Source organism: Centroberyx affinis, unplaced genomic scaffold (genome assembly GCF_046629955.1).
Source record: "Centroberyx affinis isolate AG114_WGS23_722 - 3 ecotype Tasmania unplaced genomic scaffold, CSIRO-AGI_Caff_v1 ptg005727l_1, whole genome shotgun sequence".
Lineage (NCBI taxonomy): Eukaryota > Metazoa > Chordata > Actinopteri > Beryciformes > Berycidae > Centroberyx > Centroberyx affinis.
This window is the reverse complement of record NW_027282892.1, coordinates 105512-124631: the sequence shown is the minus strand read 5'-3', so window position 1 is coordinate 124631 and position 19120 is coordinate 105512. Positions and strand designations below refer to the sequence as shown.

Here is a 19120-nt window from a genome sequence, read left to right as displayed (position 1 = left end):
TTCAACGGTTGTAGTGGGTGGAGGAGTATATGTAGTTGTTGGTGCTGATGTTGTAGTTGGTTTGGTTGCTGTTGAACTTTGGGCAGTTGTGGTGGTGGTGGGAGGAGCAGGTGTCTTTGGAGTTGCTGGTGTAGTCTGGGCAGTTATGGTGGTAGGAGGAACTGTTGTAGTTGATTGTGCTGTTGTAGTAGTTAAAGGAGCTGTTGTAGTTGTAGGTGCAGCTGTAGTTAGTGCTGCTATTGTAGTTGGGGCAGTTGTTCTGCTTGGAGGAGCAGTTTTAGTTGTTGGTTGTGCTGTTGTAGTTGTTGGTGGAGCTGTTTTAGTTGTTGGAAGAGCTGTTGTAATTGTTTGTGCAACTACTGTTGTAGTTCTGGCAATTGTGGTGGTTGCAGCTGCAGTTGTAGTTGGTTGGGCTGTTGTGGTTGTGGGAGCTGTTGTAGTGTGGGCAGTTGTGGTGGTAGGAGGAACTGTTGTAGTTGTTGATTGTGCTGTTGTAGTTGTTGGTGCAGCTGTGGTGGGTGCTGCTGTTGTACTTTGGGCAGTTCTGCTTGGAGAAGCAGTTGTAGTTGTTGGAGGAGCTGATGTAGTTGTTGGGGCTGCTCTTGTAGTTGTTGGTGCTGCTGTTGTAGTTGTGGGAGCTGCTGTTGTAGTTTCAACACTTGTAGAGGGTGGAGGAGTAGATGTAGTTGTTGGTGCTGATGTTGTAGTTGGTTTGGTTGCTGTTGAACTTTGGGCAGTTGTGGTGGTGGTGGGAGGAGCAGGTGTCCTTGGAGTTGCTGGTGTAGTCTGGGCAGTTGTGGTGGTAGGAGGAACTGTTGTAGTTGATTGTGCTGTTGTTGTAGTTGAAGGAGCTGTTGTAGTTGTAGGTACAGCTGTGGTTGGTGCTGCTGTTGTATTTGGGGTAGTTGTTCTGCTTGGAGGAGCAGTTGTAGTTGTTGGTGCTGCTGTTGCAGTTGTTGGTGGAGCTGTTGTAGTTGTTGGAAGAGCTGTTGTAATTGTTGGTGGAACTACTGTTGTATGTTGGGCAGTTGTGGTGGTTGCAGCTGCAGTTGTAGTTGTTGGTTGTGCTGTTGGAGTCATTGGAGGAGCTGATGCAGTTGCTGGTGCTGCTGTTGTAGTTGTTGTTATTGTTATTGTGGGAGCCTCTGTTGTAGTCGGGGCAGTTGTGGTGGTAGGAGGAACTGTTGTAGTTGTTGATTGTGCTGTTGTAGTTGTTGGAGGAGCTGATGTAGTTGTTGGTGCTGCTGTGGTGGGTGCTGCTGTTGTACTTTGGGCAGTTCTGCTTGGAGAAGCAGCTGCAGTTGTTGGAGGAGCTGATATAGTTGTTGGTGCTGCTCTTGTAGGTGTTGGTGCTGCTGTTGTAGTTGTGGGAGCTGCTGTTGTAGTTTCAACAGTTGTGGTGGTTGAAGGAGTAGATGTAGTTGTTTGTGCTGCTGTTGTAGGTGTTGGAGGAGCTGTTGTAGTTGTTGGTGCAGCTGTGGTGGGTGCTGCTGTTGTACTTTGGGCAGTTCTGCTTGGAGAAGCAGTTGTAGTTGTTGGAGGAGCTGATGTAGTTGTTGGTGCTGCTCTTGTAGTAGTTGGTGCTGCTGTTGTAGTTGTGGGAGCTGCTGTTGTAGTTTCAACAGTTGTAGTGGGTGGAGGGGTAGATGTAGTTGTTGGTGCTGATGTTGTAGTTGGTTTGCTTGCTCTTGAACTTTGGGCAGTTGTGGTGGTGGTGGGAGGAGCAGGTGTCCTTGTAGTTGTTGCTTGTGCTGTTGTAATTGTTGGAGGAGCTGTTGTAGTTGTTGGTGCTGCTCTTGCAGTTGTTGGTGCTGCTGTTGTAGTTGTGGGAGCTGCTGTTGTAGTTTCAACAGTTGTGGTGGTTGGAGGAGCAGATGTAGTTGTTTGTGCTGCTGTTGTAGATGTTGGAGGAGCTGTTATAGTTGTTGTTTTGGCTGCTGTTTTACTTTGGGCAGTTGTGGTGGGAGGAGGAGCAGGTGTCGTTGCTTGCACTGTTGTAGTTGTGCGAGGGGCTGTTGTAGACTGGGCCGTTGTGATGGTAGGTGGAACTGTTGTAGTTGTTGGTGCTGCTGTTGTAGTCGTTGGAGGAGCTGATGCAGTTGTTGGTGCTGCTGTTGTAGTTGTTGTTATTGTTGGAGCCTCTGTTGTAGTCTGGGCAGTTGTGGTGGTAGGAGGAACTGTTGTAGTTGTTGATTGTGCTGTTGTAGTTGTAGGAGCTGATGTAGTTGTTGGTGCTGCTGTGGTGGGTGCTGCTGTTGTACTTTGGGCAGTTCTGCTTGGAGAAGCAGTTGTAGTTGTTGGAGGAGCTGATGTAGTTGTTGGTGCTGCTCTTGTAGTTGTTGATGCTGCTGTTGTAGTTTCAACAGTTGTAGTGGGTGGAGGAGTAGATGTAGTTGTTGGTGCTGATGTTGTAGTTGGTTTGGTTGCTGTTGAACTTTGGGCAGTTGTGGTGGTGGTGGGAGGAGCAGGTGTCCTTGGAGTTGCTGGTGTAGTCTGGGTAGTTGTGGTGGTAGGAGGAACTGTTGTAGTTGCTGATTCTGCTGTTGTCGTCGTTGGTACAGCTGTGGTGTGTGCTGCCGTTGTACCTTGGGCAGTTGTTATGGTTGAGGGAGCAGTTGTAGTTGTTGGTAGTGCTGTCGTAGTTGTTGGATGAATTGATGCAATTGTTGGTGCTGCTGTTGTAGTAGTTGTTGGTGCAGTTGTTGTGGGAGCTACTGTTGCAGTCTGGGCAGTTGTGGTGGTAGGAGGAACTGTTGTAGTTGTTGATTGTGCTGTTGTAGTTGTTGAAGGAGCCGTTGTAGTTGTTGGTTGTGCTGTTGTAATTGTTGGAGGAGCTGATGTAGTTGTTGGTGCTACTCTTGCAGTTATTGGTGCTGCTGTTGTAGTTGTGGGAGCTGCTGTTGTAGTTTCAACAGTTGTGGTGGTTGGAGGAGTAGATGTAGTTGTTTGTGCTGCTGTTGTAGATTTTGGAGGAGCTGTTATAGTTGATTTGGCTGCTATTGTATTTTGGGCAGTTGTGGTGGTGGGAGGAGCAGGTGTCGTTGGTTGCACTGTTGTAGTTGTGCGAGGGGCTGTTGTAGACTGGGCCGTTGTGGTGGTAGGTGGAACTGTTGAAGTTGTTGGTAGAGCTGTTGTAGTTGTTGGAAGAGCTGTTGTAATTGTTGGTGGAACTACTGTTGTTGTATGTTGGGCAGTTGTGGTGGTTGCAGCTGCAGTTGTAGTTGTTGGTTGTGCTGTTGTAGTCATTGGAGGAGCTGATGCAGTTGTTGGTGCTGCTGTTGTAGTTGTTGTTGTTGTTATTGTGAGAGTCTCTGTTGTAGTCTGGGCAGCTGTGGTGGTAGGAGGAACTGTTGTAGTTGTTTTTACTGTTGTAATTGTCGTTGGAGCTGTTGTAGTTGTTGGAAGAGCTGTTGTAGTTGGTGTGGCTGCTATTGTTTTGGTAGTTGTTGTAATTTGGGCAGTTGTGGTGATAGGAGGAACTGTTGTAGTTGTTGATTGTAATGCTGTGGTTGTTGAATGAGCTGTTCTTGCAGCTGTGGTGGGTGCTGCTATTGTAGTTGTTGGTGCTGTTGTAGTTGAGGGAGCTGCTGTTGTACTTTGGGCAGTTGACGTGGTGGAAGGAGCCGTTGTAGTTGTTGGTTGTGATGTTGTTCTGCGTAGGGCTGTTGTAGACTGCGAAGTTGTGGTGGTAGGAGGAACTGTTGTAGTTGTAAGAACTACTGTTGTAGTGCGGGCAGTTGTGGTGGTAAAAGGAGCTGTTGTGGTTTTTGGTGCTGCGGTTGTTGATGCTGCAGCTGTGTTTGTAGTTGCCGTTGTATATTTTATGGTTTTTGGCAGAGCTGTTATACAAGGAAAAGAAAAAAACACATATTAGTTTTGACTGAAAGTCGTTGTAGACATACAGTATATTTGTTAATTTAAATAATTTTTCCACTCCCTCCAAAGATAGCACATTAATGCAACTAATAAACGTCTCATCATAAAAGAATATTCCATGGTTATAAACAATCATGTTGTCATTTGTAAAATGCCAACTATGAAAAAAATAGTATAGTATTGTATGAAAAATAATATTATAAATAATGTTCACATTTGTAAGAGTTGTCACTAAAACTAAAGGTGACATGATGCATGACAAGGACACTAACCTGCACTAATACTGTCGGGGATGACATTGAGTGATACAATTGATGTATTGATTGCCATTTGGAGAGATTCCACTGCACTGGTGGTTGTCGGAACCACTGTCTGGTTGTTAAAGATCAAATTGGTTTCCACCTTAACAGAGCCAGGGCTAATGAGAGAAATGTTGGTCAGTGTGGAATATTTTGGGAGCAATCATGAATCTCTGAAACAGCATAAATATTTCTGAAAGTGTGAGTATTACTTACATGAGACGTATCACAATGCATCTCCGGAAAGTCAGTGGATATGCAGCATGGAAAGCTCTGTTGAACTAAAGATATTGAAAAATATGTGTTTAAATTCATTTTACATTTGCTTTATCTCAAAAGAGGACTTTTGAATAAATGAGTAGGATTTTACCTCTGTTGTAACATTATTAGCCAGCGCTATGTATTCTGGGGACTGTGAGTCCTTGTATGCTTGGATGAAAACACTGTCAATATTAAACAGTAGAATCAGGAAGCCCTCATCATCTTGTGGTGGATCAGTTGATGCCGTAGTTATGGCATTGGTGATGGAGGGGATGGTTGTGGTTATCAGTGCACTGGCTGCAGCGGTAATAGAAACTCCAGTAGGAGCTGTTGTCGAAGCTCTGGTTGGAGATGATTCTTTTGTTGTTGCTGCTGAAATCTGGAAGTAGACAAACAGTGTAAAGTAAGAAGGAACAGTGCAAAGTAAGAAGGTCCCCTGGATTTCTGCAATTTCACACATTGTTTTGGGTTGTTTGTTTCTTATGTTTCCTGTTTTTTTTCATGTCATTGCATTTTTTTCTGTTAGTCTGTTGCATGAACTGTCAAATCAATTATTTAAGATTAATAGCCAATGATATTCAATATGCACACCATAATGACATAATGGATTGATTCCCACCGGTTCCACTCTGCAATACACTACTGCAATACACTTTATCACCATCCATGAAATTTCCAACATTATTTTAGGATATGAGTGATGATCTTGTATGATGTTTTTCTCTCCTGAGATTATGAATTAAATCTTTAAGGAGACTTTGTAAAGAGGCAGTGAATACTGAGAGGAAAAACTAAGGAAAATTTGTATATTAACACATTTTTAATGTGAAGTTTATATGGTCAAAAACAAGTGTTTGAAAAATGGTTTTGAACAGTAATTTAATAAGTGCGTTAGAGCAATACAGAATGAGGACATTTTAGAAATGAAATTCATGATCATTTCATTCTGTATCATAGGTCTGCATTTTTGTTAGAAAAGTTGTATTTCCTTTGACAAAAATCTAGAGGACAAATAATTAAAGTTTGCTGTAAAAATCTGCAGTTGGACAGGTACTTTTAAATCATGTACTTACCAATACTGTTGATGATACTGTTGTAGTTGTAGGTTGTTCTGTTGTAGTTGTGTGAGGGGCTTTTGTAGGCTGGGCAGTTGTGGTGGTAGGAGGAACTGTTGTAGTTGAGGGTGGAGGTGTTGTAGTTGTTGGTGTGGCAGCAGTTGTGGTGGTAGCAGCTGCAGTTGTAGGTGTTGGTTGTGCTGTTGTAGTTGTGGTAGCTGTTGTAGTATGGGCAGTTGTGGTGGTAGCAGCAGCAGTAGTTGTTGGTTGTGCTGTTGTAGTCTTTGGAGGAACTGATGCAATCGGTGCTGCTGTTGCAGTTGTTAGTGCTGTTGTTGTAGTTGAGGGAGCAGCTGTTGAAGTTGGGGCAGTAGTGGTGGTTGCAGTTGTAGTTGTTGGTTGTGCTGTTGTACTTTGACCAGTTGTGGTGGTTACAACAGCTTTTGTAGTATTTGGTTGTGCTGTTGTAGTTGTTGGAGGAGCTGTTGTAGTTGTTGCTGCAACTGCTGTTGTTGTAGGAGTTGCTATAGTTTTAGTTTGGGCAGTTGTGATGGTTGGAGTTGCTGGTGATACTGTTGTAGTTGTTTGAGTTGGTTGTGCTTCTGTGGTTGTAGTTACCATTATAATACTTGTTTTGGAATCAGTTGTGGTAGTTGTTGGTGCAGCTGTTGTAGGTGATCTTGTAGATATGGTGTCAGCACCATTAGTTGTGCTCTTAAATGAGATTCAGGTATGAACACAAAAAAGAAAAAATGTTATTAAACATACATAAATTCATAGTATGACACTTATATCTCAATCTATATATTCAACCAATGGGATCATTTTTATTTTATTTATTTATTTATTTTTTTACTTTTACAATCAACTTTTAACAAAGTATTTTAGCTGTTGAAATAAATTAGCATTGTTTTATTTTTTAGTTATTTCTGTCTGTTTTTTCCGACGGCGCAGCCAACAGCAGCTAGTGGCATTCAACACACATGCCGTGGGTCTGTACTTGTTTACATACCAAGCATTGTTTCAATAATGATAAAATAAAATTATAGTTTTTCAAATATATTATTAGATTTATTTCAGTTCTTTTTATTTCATTATTACTTAATTTAAGTCAGGTTTATATTGTTTAACACTTTATTTAGCACTTAAAATTGTAGATGTATTTTGAACAAAAATAGTATTCTTACCTTATATTAGTAGAAGGTCATTTGACATTGCCACTTCACATTCCGAAAACATTGTTCATACAGTTTTGAAGTTGTGATTATGAGGCGTTCTAAATTTTCAGAAACCAGATAACATGGATAAAAAGAGGATCCCACAAAGAAAATCCCACTTGAAAAAATTATAGTGTAATGGTGTAATTATTATACCATTATACCACCATTACATTTTTCCTCTCGCGCACCCCCTAGAGGCAGCTCGAGCACCCCAAGGGGTGCGTGCACCACACTTTGGGAATCCCTGCTCTAAGGGAATGTTCCTTTTTCACAGGAATATTATATGCTTGTGTTTTGAAAAATTCAAATGACCATTCCAGTCTGTCACTGTCAGTGGTGTTAGACCATGCAGCAGTGGTCAGTCAATGGAGGACGACGTCTTACCTAAGCTTGCATTGAAGGTTTATACAGTGACTTTTTCTGTGGTGTTGCAGTCTGATTTTTCTTTTTTTATTGCAAATATTTATCTTTGTTTTAAAATGTTAATGCGAATGACAAAAGTAAAGAAAGATAGACATGCAGATATAGATTTAGATGCAGATAGACCATTTTTAGCTCTCTACATTTAGCTTTTTACCACCTCTAAAAATAGCCAAATAAAGGTCAAGACAGGTGAAGACCTCACCTGAAAAAAGAAAATGAATCCTCACTTGATTTGATTTTTGTTAGAATCCTCTAAGGGAATGTTCCCTTTTCACAGGAATATTATATGCTTGTGTTTTGAAAAATTCAAATGACCAATCTAATCTGTCACTGTCAGTGGTGTTAGACCATGCAGCAGTGGTCAGTCAATGGAGGACGACGTCTTATCTAAGCTTGCATTGAAAATGAGTTAGTTTAGAATCATTTTTAATAATAGCCGTTAATATTTTATAGCTCTAGATTGTTTGCCAGTGCATAGCAAACAGTCTGCTGGGGGGGCAGGTTGAAATGGCTCCATTAGCTCATGCTATATGTTGGCATGTTGCACAAAAGAACTGAACACATAGGTGCCTGTCCTGAGCATTTTTTGTAAAGGAACTGTGGATCAATGAATTGCTGCACATGTTTGATTATTGTTGTGTATTGTAGTGTTTTTCTGCTGTAACTACTTAAGATGCTGTTCTCTCAGGTCTCTTTTTCAAATGTTTTAGCACATCTAAACTGATATACAGTATTTTGACACGCACTTCCATACGGTGATTTTGGTTTTGTCAAATCATATCTGCATATGGTGCCCATATATTGGTGCCCACTACTGATTATAACAGACTGTAGTAACTGTGTACTTGGATGGTTGTCCAGAGAGATCTTATTATTTTGGGCAACACTGTGTAAAGCAATCTCATTTGTCTAGGTGTGCACCATAATCATAAAAATGTTGCCTTCATTTTACAGGTATATGATACCATTCTGACACATGCTAAGGAGCAAGTGTCATTCACCAAACACCCCACTAGTGCCACTGTACCAGTTATTCATGTACCAGTTATTCATGGGAACTTTTTCATAGCACCTTTTGTATTTTTGCCCTGGAAAAGTAAGACTGTAATTATTATTACTTCAATTCAATTACAAAGGGCTGAGTTCAAGCATTTATACATCAGGGTTTTGTTCAATTCACCCCCAGTTCAATCAAATTAGGAAGGGGACCTTGTTCATCATTCAATTATTGAAAATAATTTGATATAACATGACTATCCTATCAAAACTGCTAACAAATGTATGTGAATGAAAAGCTGTGAGTAATTTTAATATTTTGCATTTCAAACCAAATCAAATCGTTGTACAGAAATGAAGACCATTTGCGATAATTCACTATTTCTAATTACTTTATACATGTTTTGGAATGATTTTATTTTACCCCTGAAGGGGGTTCTCTTTTCTTCTGTATTTATTATTATTATTGTAATTATTATTATCATTATAACATTGTCCTTTGAGAGGAGCAGTGAATATTGAGAGAACATGAGGAAATGGAACTTCTACTAACATATTTATAAATAGGAATTTGGTTTTATGCTTTAAAAACATTTGTATGTGTATTGATCAGTTTTCTCCCAGAGATTTTTTTTCCCCAAAAATCAAATCCAGAACATAAAACCCATTGCCACAACAATATGTTCATGAAGGAATGTTTTATTGTTCTCACCATTACAATGATAATTACTTCTTTAAAAGGAAAAGACATGTATATTAAACTATAATGTTCACACATAGTTATCTGTCTTTTATTAATTGTTCAGGTATATATTTTTATGTGAAACCAAACCATTCAAATGTTGTTGAAAGGTTTTAATCAAACAGTAGCCTATCAAGTTAACAATCATGGCATTTTTTTTTTTTACATTAGATATAGATCAAACTAAAAAAATAGCAAGTAGGAAAATACAACAAAACATTTAACATGTGTAAAGGAACCAATAATGATAAGGAAGGTGCAATTAATATATAATACAGAGACTCATTTGTGTTATGATTTCAGCTACTAGTTACTAATTGAACAATATAATAAATTAAGATACAGATTCTGACATTATGATTTGTTGCAAAATACAATAAATTACTGTATAGTGTTTAAGTTGATGTAAAAATGGTATGTTTACTTGTGCTATAGAAATAAGTGGAATGTTAACATTATTTATATGTGATTCTAATGAATTATTAATTATACCCAAATCTTCAATGATGTTGATTACAGTTGATTGTCTGCTTTCAATATCCCAAATTTGTAGTCCAATCCTGGGGAAACCTTTGCCAGTCTGTTACAAAGCAAGCAAGAGAAATAAGCAATAAAGTGACCACATTAAGTGGTCTGCTTAATGTCATAGCTCTGCTGGTGGTAGGTGACATGGCAGTTGTTGTCTGTGTTACTGTTGTTGGTGTTGGTGTTGCTGTATCTACAGTTGTGGTTGTCGGTGTTACTGTTGTTGCAGCAACAGTTGTCGTTGCTGTTAATAATGTTGTTGTTGGTGCTGCAGCTGTAGTTGTAGTTGCTGTTGTATTTGTTGTGGTAATTGGCTGAGCTGTTATAAAAAGTAAAACAAAAAACACATATAACATGAAACATAACTGAAAGTCTTTATACATGTACAGCATATTTGTTTACTTTTTCAAAAAAAATTTCACTCCTACCAAATCATGATAGCACATTAAAGCAGCTATTAAATTTCAATAAAAAAATATATTCCATGGTTATAAACAATAGTATAGTATTGTATGAAAAATAATGTTACAAATAATATTCACAATTGTAAGAGTTGTCAATGACACTAAAGGTGAAATGATGCATGACAAGGACACTAACCTGCACTAATACTGTTGGGGATGACATTAAGGAACACAATTGATGTATTGATTGCCATTTGGAGAGATTCCACTGCACTGGTGGTTGTCGGAACCACTGTCTGGTTGTTAAAGATCAAATTGGTTTCCACCTTAACAGAGCCAGGGCTAATGAGAGAAATGTTGGTCAGTGTGGAATATTTTGGGAGCAATCATGAATCTCTGAAACATCATAAATATTTCTGAAAGTGTGTGAGTATTACTTACCTAAAACGTATCACAATGCATCTCCTGAAAGTCAACGGATATAGAATACGGAACCCTCTGTTGCACTAAAGAATGGGACAATGTTGATTAGTTTCTTTAATGTCAATGAATTTCATGTCATGTAAATGAAGGTAATGTAAATTATGTATGTAAATACATTTAAAATTTGTTTTATCTCACAAGAGGAAATTTGAATAAATGAGTGGTATGTTACCTCTGCTGTGACATTTTTAACCAGGTCTTGGTATTCTTGGGACTGTGAGTCTTTGTATGCTTCGATGAAAACACGGTCAATATCAAACAGCAGAATCAGGAAGCCCTCATCTTCTTGTGGGGGATCAGTTGATGCTGTAGTTCTGGCGTTGGTAGTGGCAGGGATGGTTGTGGTTATCTGTGCACTCGCTGCAGCAGTAATAGAAACTGCGGTAGGGGCTGTCGAAGTTGTCGAAGCTGTGGTTGGAGATGATTCTGTTGTTGCTACTGCTGAAATCTGAAAGTGGACAAATAGTGCAAAGTATAGAAAGTCCCCTGGATTTCTACGACTACGGACGTTGTTTTTTCCCCAAGAAAAATAAGTCTTAAATGGGATTATATTCAGTGTATCATCAAGTAAAAGAATCATGTAGAATTTCACACGTAATCTGACAGAATTATCAGCTCTCAGTTTCTGTAAACAACTGAATCCATCAATTTTCTCTGATTATTTTACAAGTGCGCTAGTGCTTTTTAGGTGCACAGGGGGTATGCATTATTGGAGTGGGATAGAGCCACAGTAAATATGAGTGGAAATATAAGGATGCGTATATTTACTGCATAACTGCATTGACTTTTTCTCTGAAAGCAATACAGAATTTAAAAGGGAAGGGTGGGAATTTAAAAAATCAAATTAGTGATTATTTCATTCTTTATCACTGGTGTGGATTTTTGTTTTTGTTGGAAAGTTTTATTTCCTTTCACAGAAATTAAAGATTTTTGTACAAAACCCTGGTTGATCACATACTTCCAAATCATTTACTTACCACACAAGAGCAAAAGTGTTGATTGTCTTCAAAAAGACTCCAAAGCTTAATCAGCAATAATTTAACAAATTACAGGAATGCTGGCTAGTCATGTTTTTTTTGTGTGTTCTATTTGCATTTCTTTTTTGGAAACTTGGGATCTGTAGAAAGATTTTATGGTAGCATGGTGTAGAAAAAACACATATCTTTCAATTCTAATTCAAGTTGATTGTGTATGATCACAGGAGATGTAAAATTTGGTACTGTGTAAGAACTTATTTAGAAATTAAAATTAAAAAAGTAATACTTATATAGTTAGTCAAATATGACTTCTTGTCTTACCTATTTTAGAAATGTACTTGAAGATGACCTAAGAGATGTTTTTTTGTTTATGATTTAATTGGTGTTTGAACAGTGGAAAATGTGGCACATAATGGCACAGCACTTAAACATTCTTAGGGGTTGGTAGAGGGGGTGGGGTGGAAAAGCATGTTCCTTTGTATCAATTGTTTTACTCATTTCAGTGCATTAAATAAAAAAAACAATTTTGCCGCCGTTTGCTTTTTGCCTTTGAGTTGACATCACAGAAAAGGAATGAGCGATGTGCTTTTTCCGTTTTGCTTTTAGTTTGTCGATACAAAAAAAGAGTAGGCCTACGTGTTTTCCGAAGTGTGGATAGGGCAGACTGACTTCCAGACAGGATGGACCTCAATTTTGTAAAAGTGATTGTGTTCGTCCGTTTGTACCAAGTTGTTAAACGGTAATTAATTATCTTTCTTCCTGCCCAAACAGAGCTTGGCAGAGACGAGGGCGGCAATGAAACTTGACAGCCCTAGGAGTAACGTTAAAGCTGCGCTATAGTAGTAGTTTAATCGTCACAGCTTGCTTTTTAATGTAGCTAAATTTAAAAATATAGCCTATCTGAGAGACCACAGTTACATCAGAATAATGTTGTTTTTTTTTTTCTTTCTCCAGTGCTCTGAATACAAATCAGCCTCATCTACAGGCTCATAATCATGTGCACTTGGATGTGTCCCCCCAGTTTATTAAGTGGATTATTAGTTATCTTAGTTATCTCTAACTACAGTATGCCAGACTGAATCAGTGCAATTCAGATGTGTATTTACTAACCTACAGCCTCAAGAAAAAGGTCCATCCCCATTCATTTTCACTTTTTGCACCTCTGATTACAGAGATTACCAGGAATTAGCCATTGACAGAAGTTTTCTAATGCTGCTGCCCTAGCCAGCTGTAACTGGTGAGAATGACTCAATGTACCAGAAAGCAACTGATTTTTCGTTGTATTATCTGTGTATAGCGTTGGGCCATGATGACAAAGTACTTTAACCTGGGATTAAAAAAGCATTAGCACTGCCATGACTTCTGAAATCTCAAATTTCAAATGTTATTTTTCAATAAAATCCTGTTTACAGTAGACTTGAGGCAACAGCGGGGTGTTGCTATGGTCATACAGCACCCAGTATACAGGCAAAGCAATGTAATTCTCTTTATTACGTTGTGGAATTATTAAATAGGGCCATATTATTTAGGCTAATTAAAGTAAACAGTAGACCCATGTGGGCCTACATGAGTCAAGGTAAACAGTCTCTACAATTAAATATATATATATATACCATGGACATAGCCTTCAGTAAATGTACCCTATTAATTTGTATAATTTAGGACAATGAACATGTTATCTACTGTATATATTTGGATGTTGTTTCTATTTTTTCTTAGAAACAACAAAAAGATAGTCCAACTACACAATGCCAAGTCACTGGCTCATTGCTTTAACTGACAGATCTCTGCAAACAAAGACTATAACATTCTGTGACAGATAAACAAGTGTAAAGAAAATCTACCTAGTCTCATACATTATTGTTTAAACAACTTTGTGTTCTCTGGTTTCTCCTATTGACCTTGACTTGCTAAATTGTGGTGTCCACTCAGTTAAGAAAAGTGAAAATAAGTTAAATGTTATTTTTTATAGACCCTGTATCAACACAATGGAATTAATCTTAAATATCCTACAAATGAAGACATCACTGACCATGAAGCTTCAATGTAATTTATTCAGTGTTGGTTAAAAATGATGCAAATCAAGCCATCGTTGTCTTCATCCTAATCTATTCCAATTTGTTGTGCTTGGCTTGCTGCCTTGACATCTGGTCTTTATGTAACGACCACTAGTTTGTTACCTGTCTATTAGCTAGTTGACGTTAGGAAGCAAGCTGTGAAGCTTAAAAAAACTTTGTACCGTAGCTTATTCAAACCTACGGGCTGTCAGGTTTAATTGCTTCCCTCATCTCTGCCACACTCTGTTTGGGCCAGAAAAAATATGTTGTTACCGTAACAACTGGTTCAGACTGGCAAACACTAATGCTTTTACTCTGAAACTGAGGTCCGTCCGGGAGTCAGGGCCTGTCCTGTCCACACCTCCCCAATACTTACTTATTTTCTGGATTGACAAACTAAAAGCAAAAAGTGTAGTAGTGGCGCCGTCGTGGGTGGCAGCCTGTCACAGCAGATCCCACTTTTCTTCTCTATTTTTCCATTTTTCTCTATATTGTAGCTACTTTTTCGCTCTTTTTGCACTACTTTTGATCTCTATTGTCTCTGTTGTTATATATTATGTTCATTACCTTTATTCTATGTTTGTAGCTATTTCCTTTATTTCTTTATTACCTTGTAGTTGACATACTTTACTTCTTTGGCATTGTCCGTCAATTGCATGCTGTGGCACCTGAATTTCCCCAGGGGGGATCAATAAAGTGCTATTTTATCTTATCTTATCTTATCTTATCTTGTCTTAAAAGGAAAAATGCACATCTCTCTTTACATTTTATGTGGTGTCAACTCAAATGCAAAAGCAAAAAGGCAGTGAAATCGTTCTTTCATTTATTGCACTTAAGTAAAACGATTGATACGAAGATACACGCATTGGTGGGGGTGGACTGAGGAATTCAAACATCATGTCTGGCAATGGAATTCATTAGTGGCAAATCCTTGACATAATTTCTATCAGTATAAGTATCAGTATCAGTAGGTGTTCAAAAAAGGAAATTGTAATGTTCATTTTCACCACTGTGACTGGAATTGCTCGTTTTATGCTTTGACAAAAAAGTGTTAAAAATGGGTCTTATATTAATTGTGCATTAATACATATTTTAATGATAAAACCAATCTATTAAAAGGTTGTACAAAAAATGGGATGAAAAATGACAATGCTATGACTATGACTTACCATTGTGCTGCTACTGAATGTAGACATAGGTAGGGTAGTTGATGGTGCTGCTGATGTTGTCAGAGATACTGTGGTAGCTGCTGAAAGAGCAGATGGAATTGTAAGTGGTGCTGTTGGTGTTAGAGCTGCTGTTGTAGTTGTTGATGGGTCAGCTGTAGTTGGTGCTGCTGTTGTAGTTGTAGAAGTTGCTGTTGCTGTAGTCAAGACAGTTGTGGTTGGTACTGTAGTTGTTGGAGCTACTGTTGTAGTGGTGAAACCTGCTGTTGCAGATGTTGGTGCAACTGTTGTAGGAGCTGCTGTAGTTGTAGTTTGAACAGTTGTGATATGAGAAGAAGTTGTAGTTGTTGATTGTGCTGTTGTAGTCGTGGGAGGTGCTGTTGTAGTCTGGGCAGGTGTGGTGGTAGGAGGAACTGTTGTAGTTGTTGATTGTGCTGCTGCTGTTGTTGAAAGAGCTGTTGTAGTTGTTGGTGCAGCTGTGGTATGTGCTGCTATTGTAGTTTGGGCAGTTGCTGTGGTTGGGGGACCAGTTGTAGTTGTTGGTTGTGCTGTTGTAGTCGTTGGAAGAGCTGATGCAGTTGTTAGTGCTGCTGTTGTAGTTGTTGGTGCTGCTGCTGTTGTAGTTGTGGGAGCTGCTGTTGTAGTCCTGGCAGTTGTGTCGGTAGGAGGAACAGTTGTAGTTGTTGATTCTGCAGTTGTAGTTGTTTGTGCTGCTGTTGTAGTCTGGGAAGTTGTGGTGGTAGGAGGAACTGTTGTAGTTGATGATTGTGCTGTAGTTGTTGGTGCAGCTGTGATGAGTGCTGCTGTTGTAGTTTGGGCAGTTGTGCTTGGAGGAGCAGTTGTAGTTGTTTGTTGTGCTTTTGTAGTCTTTGGAGAACCTGATGTAGTTGTTGGTGTTGCTCTTGTAGATGTTGGTGCTGTTGTTGTAGTTGTGGGAGCTACAGCTGTGGTGGTTGGAGGAGCAGATATAGTTGTTAAAGGAGCTGTTGGAGGAGCTGTTGTAGTTGTTGCGGCTGCTGTTGTACTTTGGGCAGTTGTGGTGGTGGGAAGTACAGTTGTAGTTGGTGGTTGTGCTGTTTGAGCTATTGTTGGAGCTGTTGTAGTTGTTGGAAGAGCTGTTGTAGTTGTTGGTGTGGCTGCTATTGTTGTGGTAGCTGTTGTAGTTTGGGCAGTTGTGGTGGTAGGAGGAACTGTTGTAGTTGTTGATTGGAATGTTGTAGTTGTTGAATGAGCTGTTCTTGCAGCTGTGGTGGGTGCTGCTGTTGTAGTTGTTGGTGCTGTTGTAGTTGAGGGAGCTGCTGCTGTAGTTTGGGCAGTTGTGGTGGTGGGGAGGACAGTTGTAGTTGTTGGTTGTGCTGATGTAGTTGATGGTGGAGCTGTTGGAGTTGTAGGAAGAGCTGTTGTAGTTGTTGGTGTGGCTGTGATGGGTGCAGCTGTTGTAGTTTGGGCAGTTGTGCTTGGAGGAGCAGTTGTAGTTGTTCGTTGTGCTGTTGTAGTTGTTGGAGAACCTGATGTAGCTGTTGGTGCTACTATTGTAGATGTTGGTGCTGCTGTTGTTGTTGTTGTGGTAGCTGTTGTAGTTTTAGCACTTGTGGTTACAGCTGCAGTTGTAGTTGTTGGTTGTGCTGTTGTAGTTGTAGGACCTGCCGTTGTAGACTGGGCAGTTGTCGTGGTAGGAGGAACTGTTGTAGTTGTTGTTTGTACTGTTGTAGTTGTTGTTGGAGCTGTTGTAATTGTTGGAAGAGCTGTTGTAGTTGTTGGTGTGGCTGCTATTGTTGTGGTAGTTGTAATTTGGGCAGTTGTGGTGGTAGGAGGAACTGTTGTAGTTGATGATAGTGTTGTAGTTGTTGGTGTGGCTGTGATGGGTGCAGCTGTTGTAGTTTCGGCAGTTGTTGTGCTTGGAGTAGCAGTTGTAGTTGTTCGTTGTGCTGTTGTAGTCGCTGGAGAACCTGATGTAGTTGTTGGTGCTACTCTTGTAGATGTTGGTGCTGCTGCTGTTGTTGTGAGAGCTACAGTTGTAGGTTGAACAGTTGTGGTGGTTGGACGAGTAGATATAGTTGTTGGTGTTGCTGTTGCAGGAGCTGTTGTGGTTGCTGTTGTACTTTGGGTAGTTGTGGTAGTGGGAAGGACAGTTGTAGTTGTTGGTTGTGCTGTTGTAGTTGTTGCGGCTGCTGTTGTACTTTGGGCAGGTGTGGTGGTGGGAAGGACAGTTGTAGTTGTTGGTTGTGCTGTTGTAGTTGTTGGGGGAGCTATTGGAGTTGTTGGAAGAGCTGTTGTAGTTGTTGGTGTGGCTGCTACTGTTGTGGTAGCTGTTGTAGTTTTGGCACTTGTGGTTACAGCTGCAGTTCTAGTTGTTGGTTGTACTGTTGTAGTTGTAGAACCTGCTGTTGTAGACTGGGCAGTTGTGGTGGTAGGAGAAACTGTTGTAGTTGGTTGTACTGTTGTAGTTGTTGTTGGAGCAGCTGTAGTTGTTGGAAGAGCTGTTGTAGTTGTTGGTGTGGCTGTGATGGATGCAGCTGTTGTAGTTTGGGCAGTTGTTGTGCTTGGAGGAGCAGTTGTAGTTGTTTGTTGTGCTGTTGTAATCGCTGGAGAACCTGATGTAGTTGTTGGTGCTACTCTTGTAGATGTTGGTGCTGCTGTTGTAGTTGTGGGAGCTACATTTGTAGTTGTTGGTGGAGCTGTTGGAGTTGTTGGAGGAGCTGTTGTAGTTGTTGGTGTCGCTGCTATTGTTGTGGTAGCTGTTGTAGTTTTGGCACTTGTGGTTGCAGCTGCTGTTGTAGTTGTTGGTTGTGCTGTTGTACTTGTAGGACCTACTGTTGTAGACTGGGCAGTTGTGGTGGTAGGAGGAACTGTTGTAGTTGTTGTTTGTACTGTTGTAGTTGTTGTTGGAGCTGTTGTAATTGTTGGAAGAGCTGTTGTAGTTGTTGGTGTGGCTGTGATGGGTGCAGCTGTTGTAGTTTGGGCAGTTGTAGTGCTTGGAGGAGAAGTTGTAGTTGTTCGTTGTGCTGTTGTAGTCGTTGGAGAACCTGATGTAGCTGTTGGTGCTACTCTTGTAGATGTTGGTGCTGCTGCTGTTGTTGTGGGAGCTAAAGTTGTAGTTTGAACAGTTGTGGTGTTTGGAAGAGTAGATATAGTTGTTGTTGCTGTTGGAGGAGCTGTTGCGGTTGCTGTTGTACTTTGGGCAGTTGTGGTGGTGGGAAGGACAGTTGTAGTTGTTGGTTGTGCTGTTGTAGTTGTTGCGATTGCTGTTGTACTTTGGGTAGTTGTGGTGGTGGGAAGGACAGTTGTAGTTGTTGGTTGTGCTGTTGTAGTTGTTGGTGGAGCTGTTGGAGTTGTTGGAAGAGCTGTTGTAGTTGTTGGTGTGGCTGCTATTGTTGTGGTAGCTGTTGTAGCTTTGGCACTTGTGGTTACAGCTGCACTTGTAGTTGTTGGTTGTGCTGTTGTAGTTGTAGGACCTGCCGTTGTAGACTGGGCAGTTGTGGTGGTAGGAGGAACTGTTGTAGTTGTTGTTTGTACTGTTGTAGTTGTTGTTGGAGCTGTTGTAATTGTTGGAAGAGCTGTTGTAGTTGTTGGTGTGGCTGCTATTGTTGTGGTAGTTGTAATTTGGGCAGTTGTGGTGGTAGGAGGAACTGTTGTAGTTGATGATAGTGCTGTAGTTATTGGTGCAGCTGTGATGGGTGCTGCTGTTGTAGTTTGGGCAGTTGTGCTTGGAGGAGCAGTTGTAGTTGTTTGTTGTGCTTTTGTAGTCGTTGGAGAACCTGATGTAGTTGTTGGTGTTGCTCTTGTAGATGTTGGTGCTGCTGTTGTAGTTGTGGGAGCTACAGTTGTAGTTTGAACAGCTGTGGTGGTTGGAAGAGTAGATATAGTTGTTGAAGGAGCTGTTGGAAGAGCTGCTGTAGTTGTTGCGGCTGCTGTTGTACTTTTGGCAGTTGTGGTGGTGGGAAGTACAGTTGTAGTAGTTGGTTGTGCTGTTGTAGTTGTTGGTGGAGCTGTTGGAGTTGTTGTTGGAGCTGTTGTAGTTGTTGGAAGAGCTGTTGTAGTTGTTGGTGTGGCTGCTATTGTTGTGGTAGCTGTTGTAGTTTGGGCTGTTGTGGTGGTAGGAGGAACTGTTGTAGTTGCTGATTGGAATGTTGTAATTGTTGAATGAGCTGTTCTTACAGCTGTGGTGGGTGCTGCTGTTGTAGTTGTTGGTGCTGTTGTAGTTGAGGGAGCTGCTGTTGTAGGCTGGGCAGTTGTGGTGGTGGGGAGGATAGTTGTAGTTGTTGGTTGTGCTGTTGTAGTTGTTGGTGGAGATGTTGGAGTTGTTGGAAGAGCTGTTGTAGTTGTTGGGGTGGCTGTGATGGGTGCAGCTGTTGTAGTTTGGGCAGTTGTTGTGCTTGGAGGAGCAGTTGTAGTTGTTTGCTGTGCTGTTGTAATCATTGGAGAACCTGATGTAGTTGTTGGTACTACTCTTGTAGATGTTGGTGCTGCTGTTGTAGTTGTGGGAGCTACAGTTGTAGTTGTTGGTGGAGCTGTTGGAGTTGTTGGAAGAGCTGTTGTAGTTGTTGGTGTCGCTGCTATTGTTGTGGCAGCTGTTGTAGTTTTGGCACTTGTGGTTGCAGCTGCTGTTGTAGTTGTTGGTTTTGCTGTTGTAGTT

The 19120-nt window shown here is 40.4% G+C and overlaps 1 protein-coding gene across 1 annotated transcript; it reads right to left on the bottom strand.

Moving 5' to 3' along the window:
• Position 1: 1 nt before the first annotated feature.
• On the bottom strand, positions 2-4559 carry LOC139667727 (GATA zinc finger domain-containing protein 14-like). Its single transcript, XM_071547218.1, has 10 exons — positions 4546-4559; positions 2914-3839; positions 2586-2813; positions 2436-2493; positions 1947-2348; positions 1695-1814; positions 1425-1607; positions 729-1376; positions 361-641; positions 2-135 (listed from the first exon to the last, which is right to left on the bottom strand). Exons 1-10 carry the CDS (start codon positions 4557-4559, stop codon positions 2-4), a joined length of 2994 nt encoding a protein of 997 aa, XP_071403319.1.
• Between the last annotated feature and the right edge of the window lie 14561 nt (positions 4560-19120).

Excerpts from the sequence above, each read along its gene's own strand:
- LOC139667727 (XM_071547218.1), bottom strand. Across the intron at positions 1,815-1,946 it reads TCCCACCACAACTGCCCAAA|CAGCACCAACAACTGCAAGA; the intron begins GTAAAACAGCAG and ends CAACTACAACAG. Across the intron at positions 1,608-1,694 it reads CACCACCACAACTGCCCAAA|CAGCTCCCACAACTACAACA; the intron begins GTTCAAGAGCAA and ends AAACTACAACAG.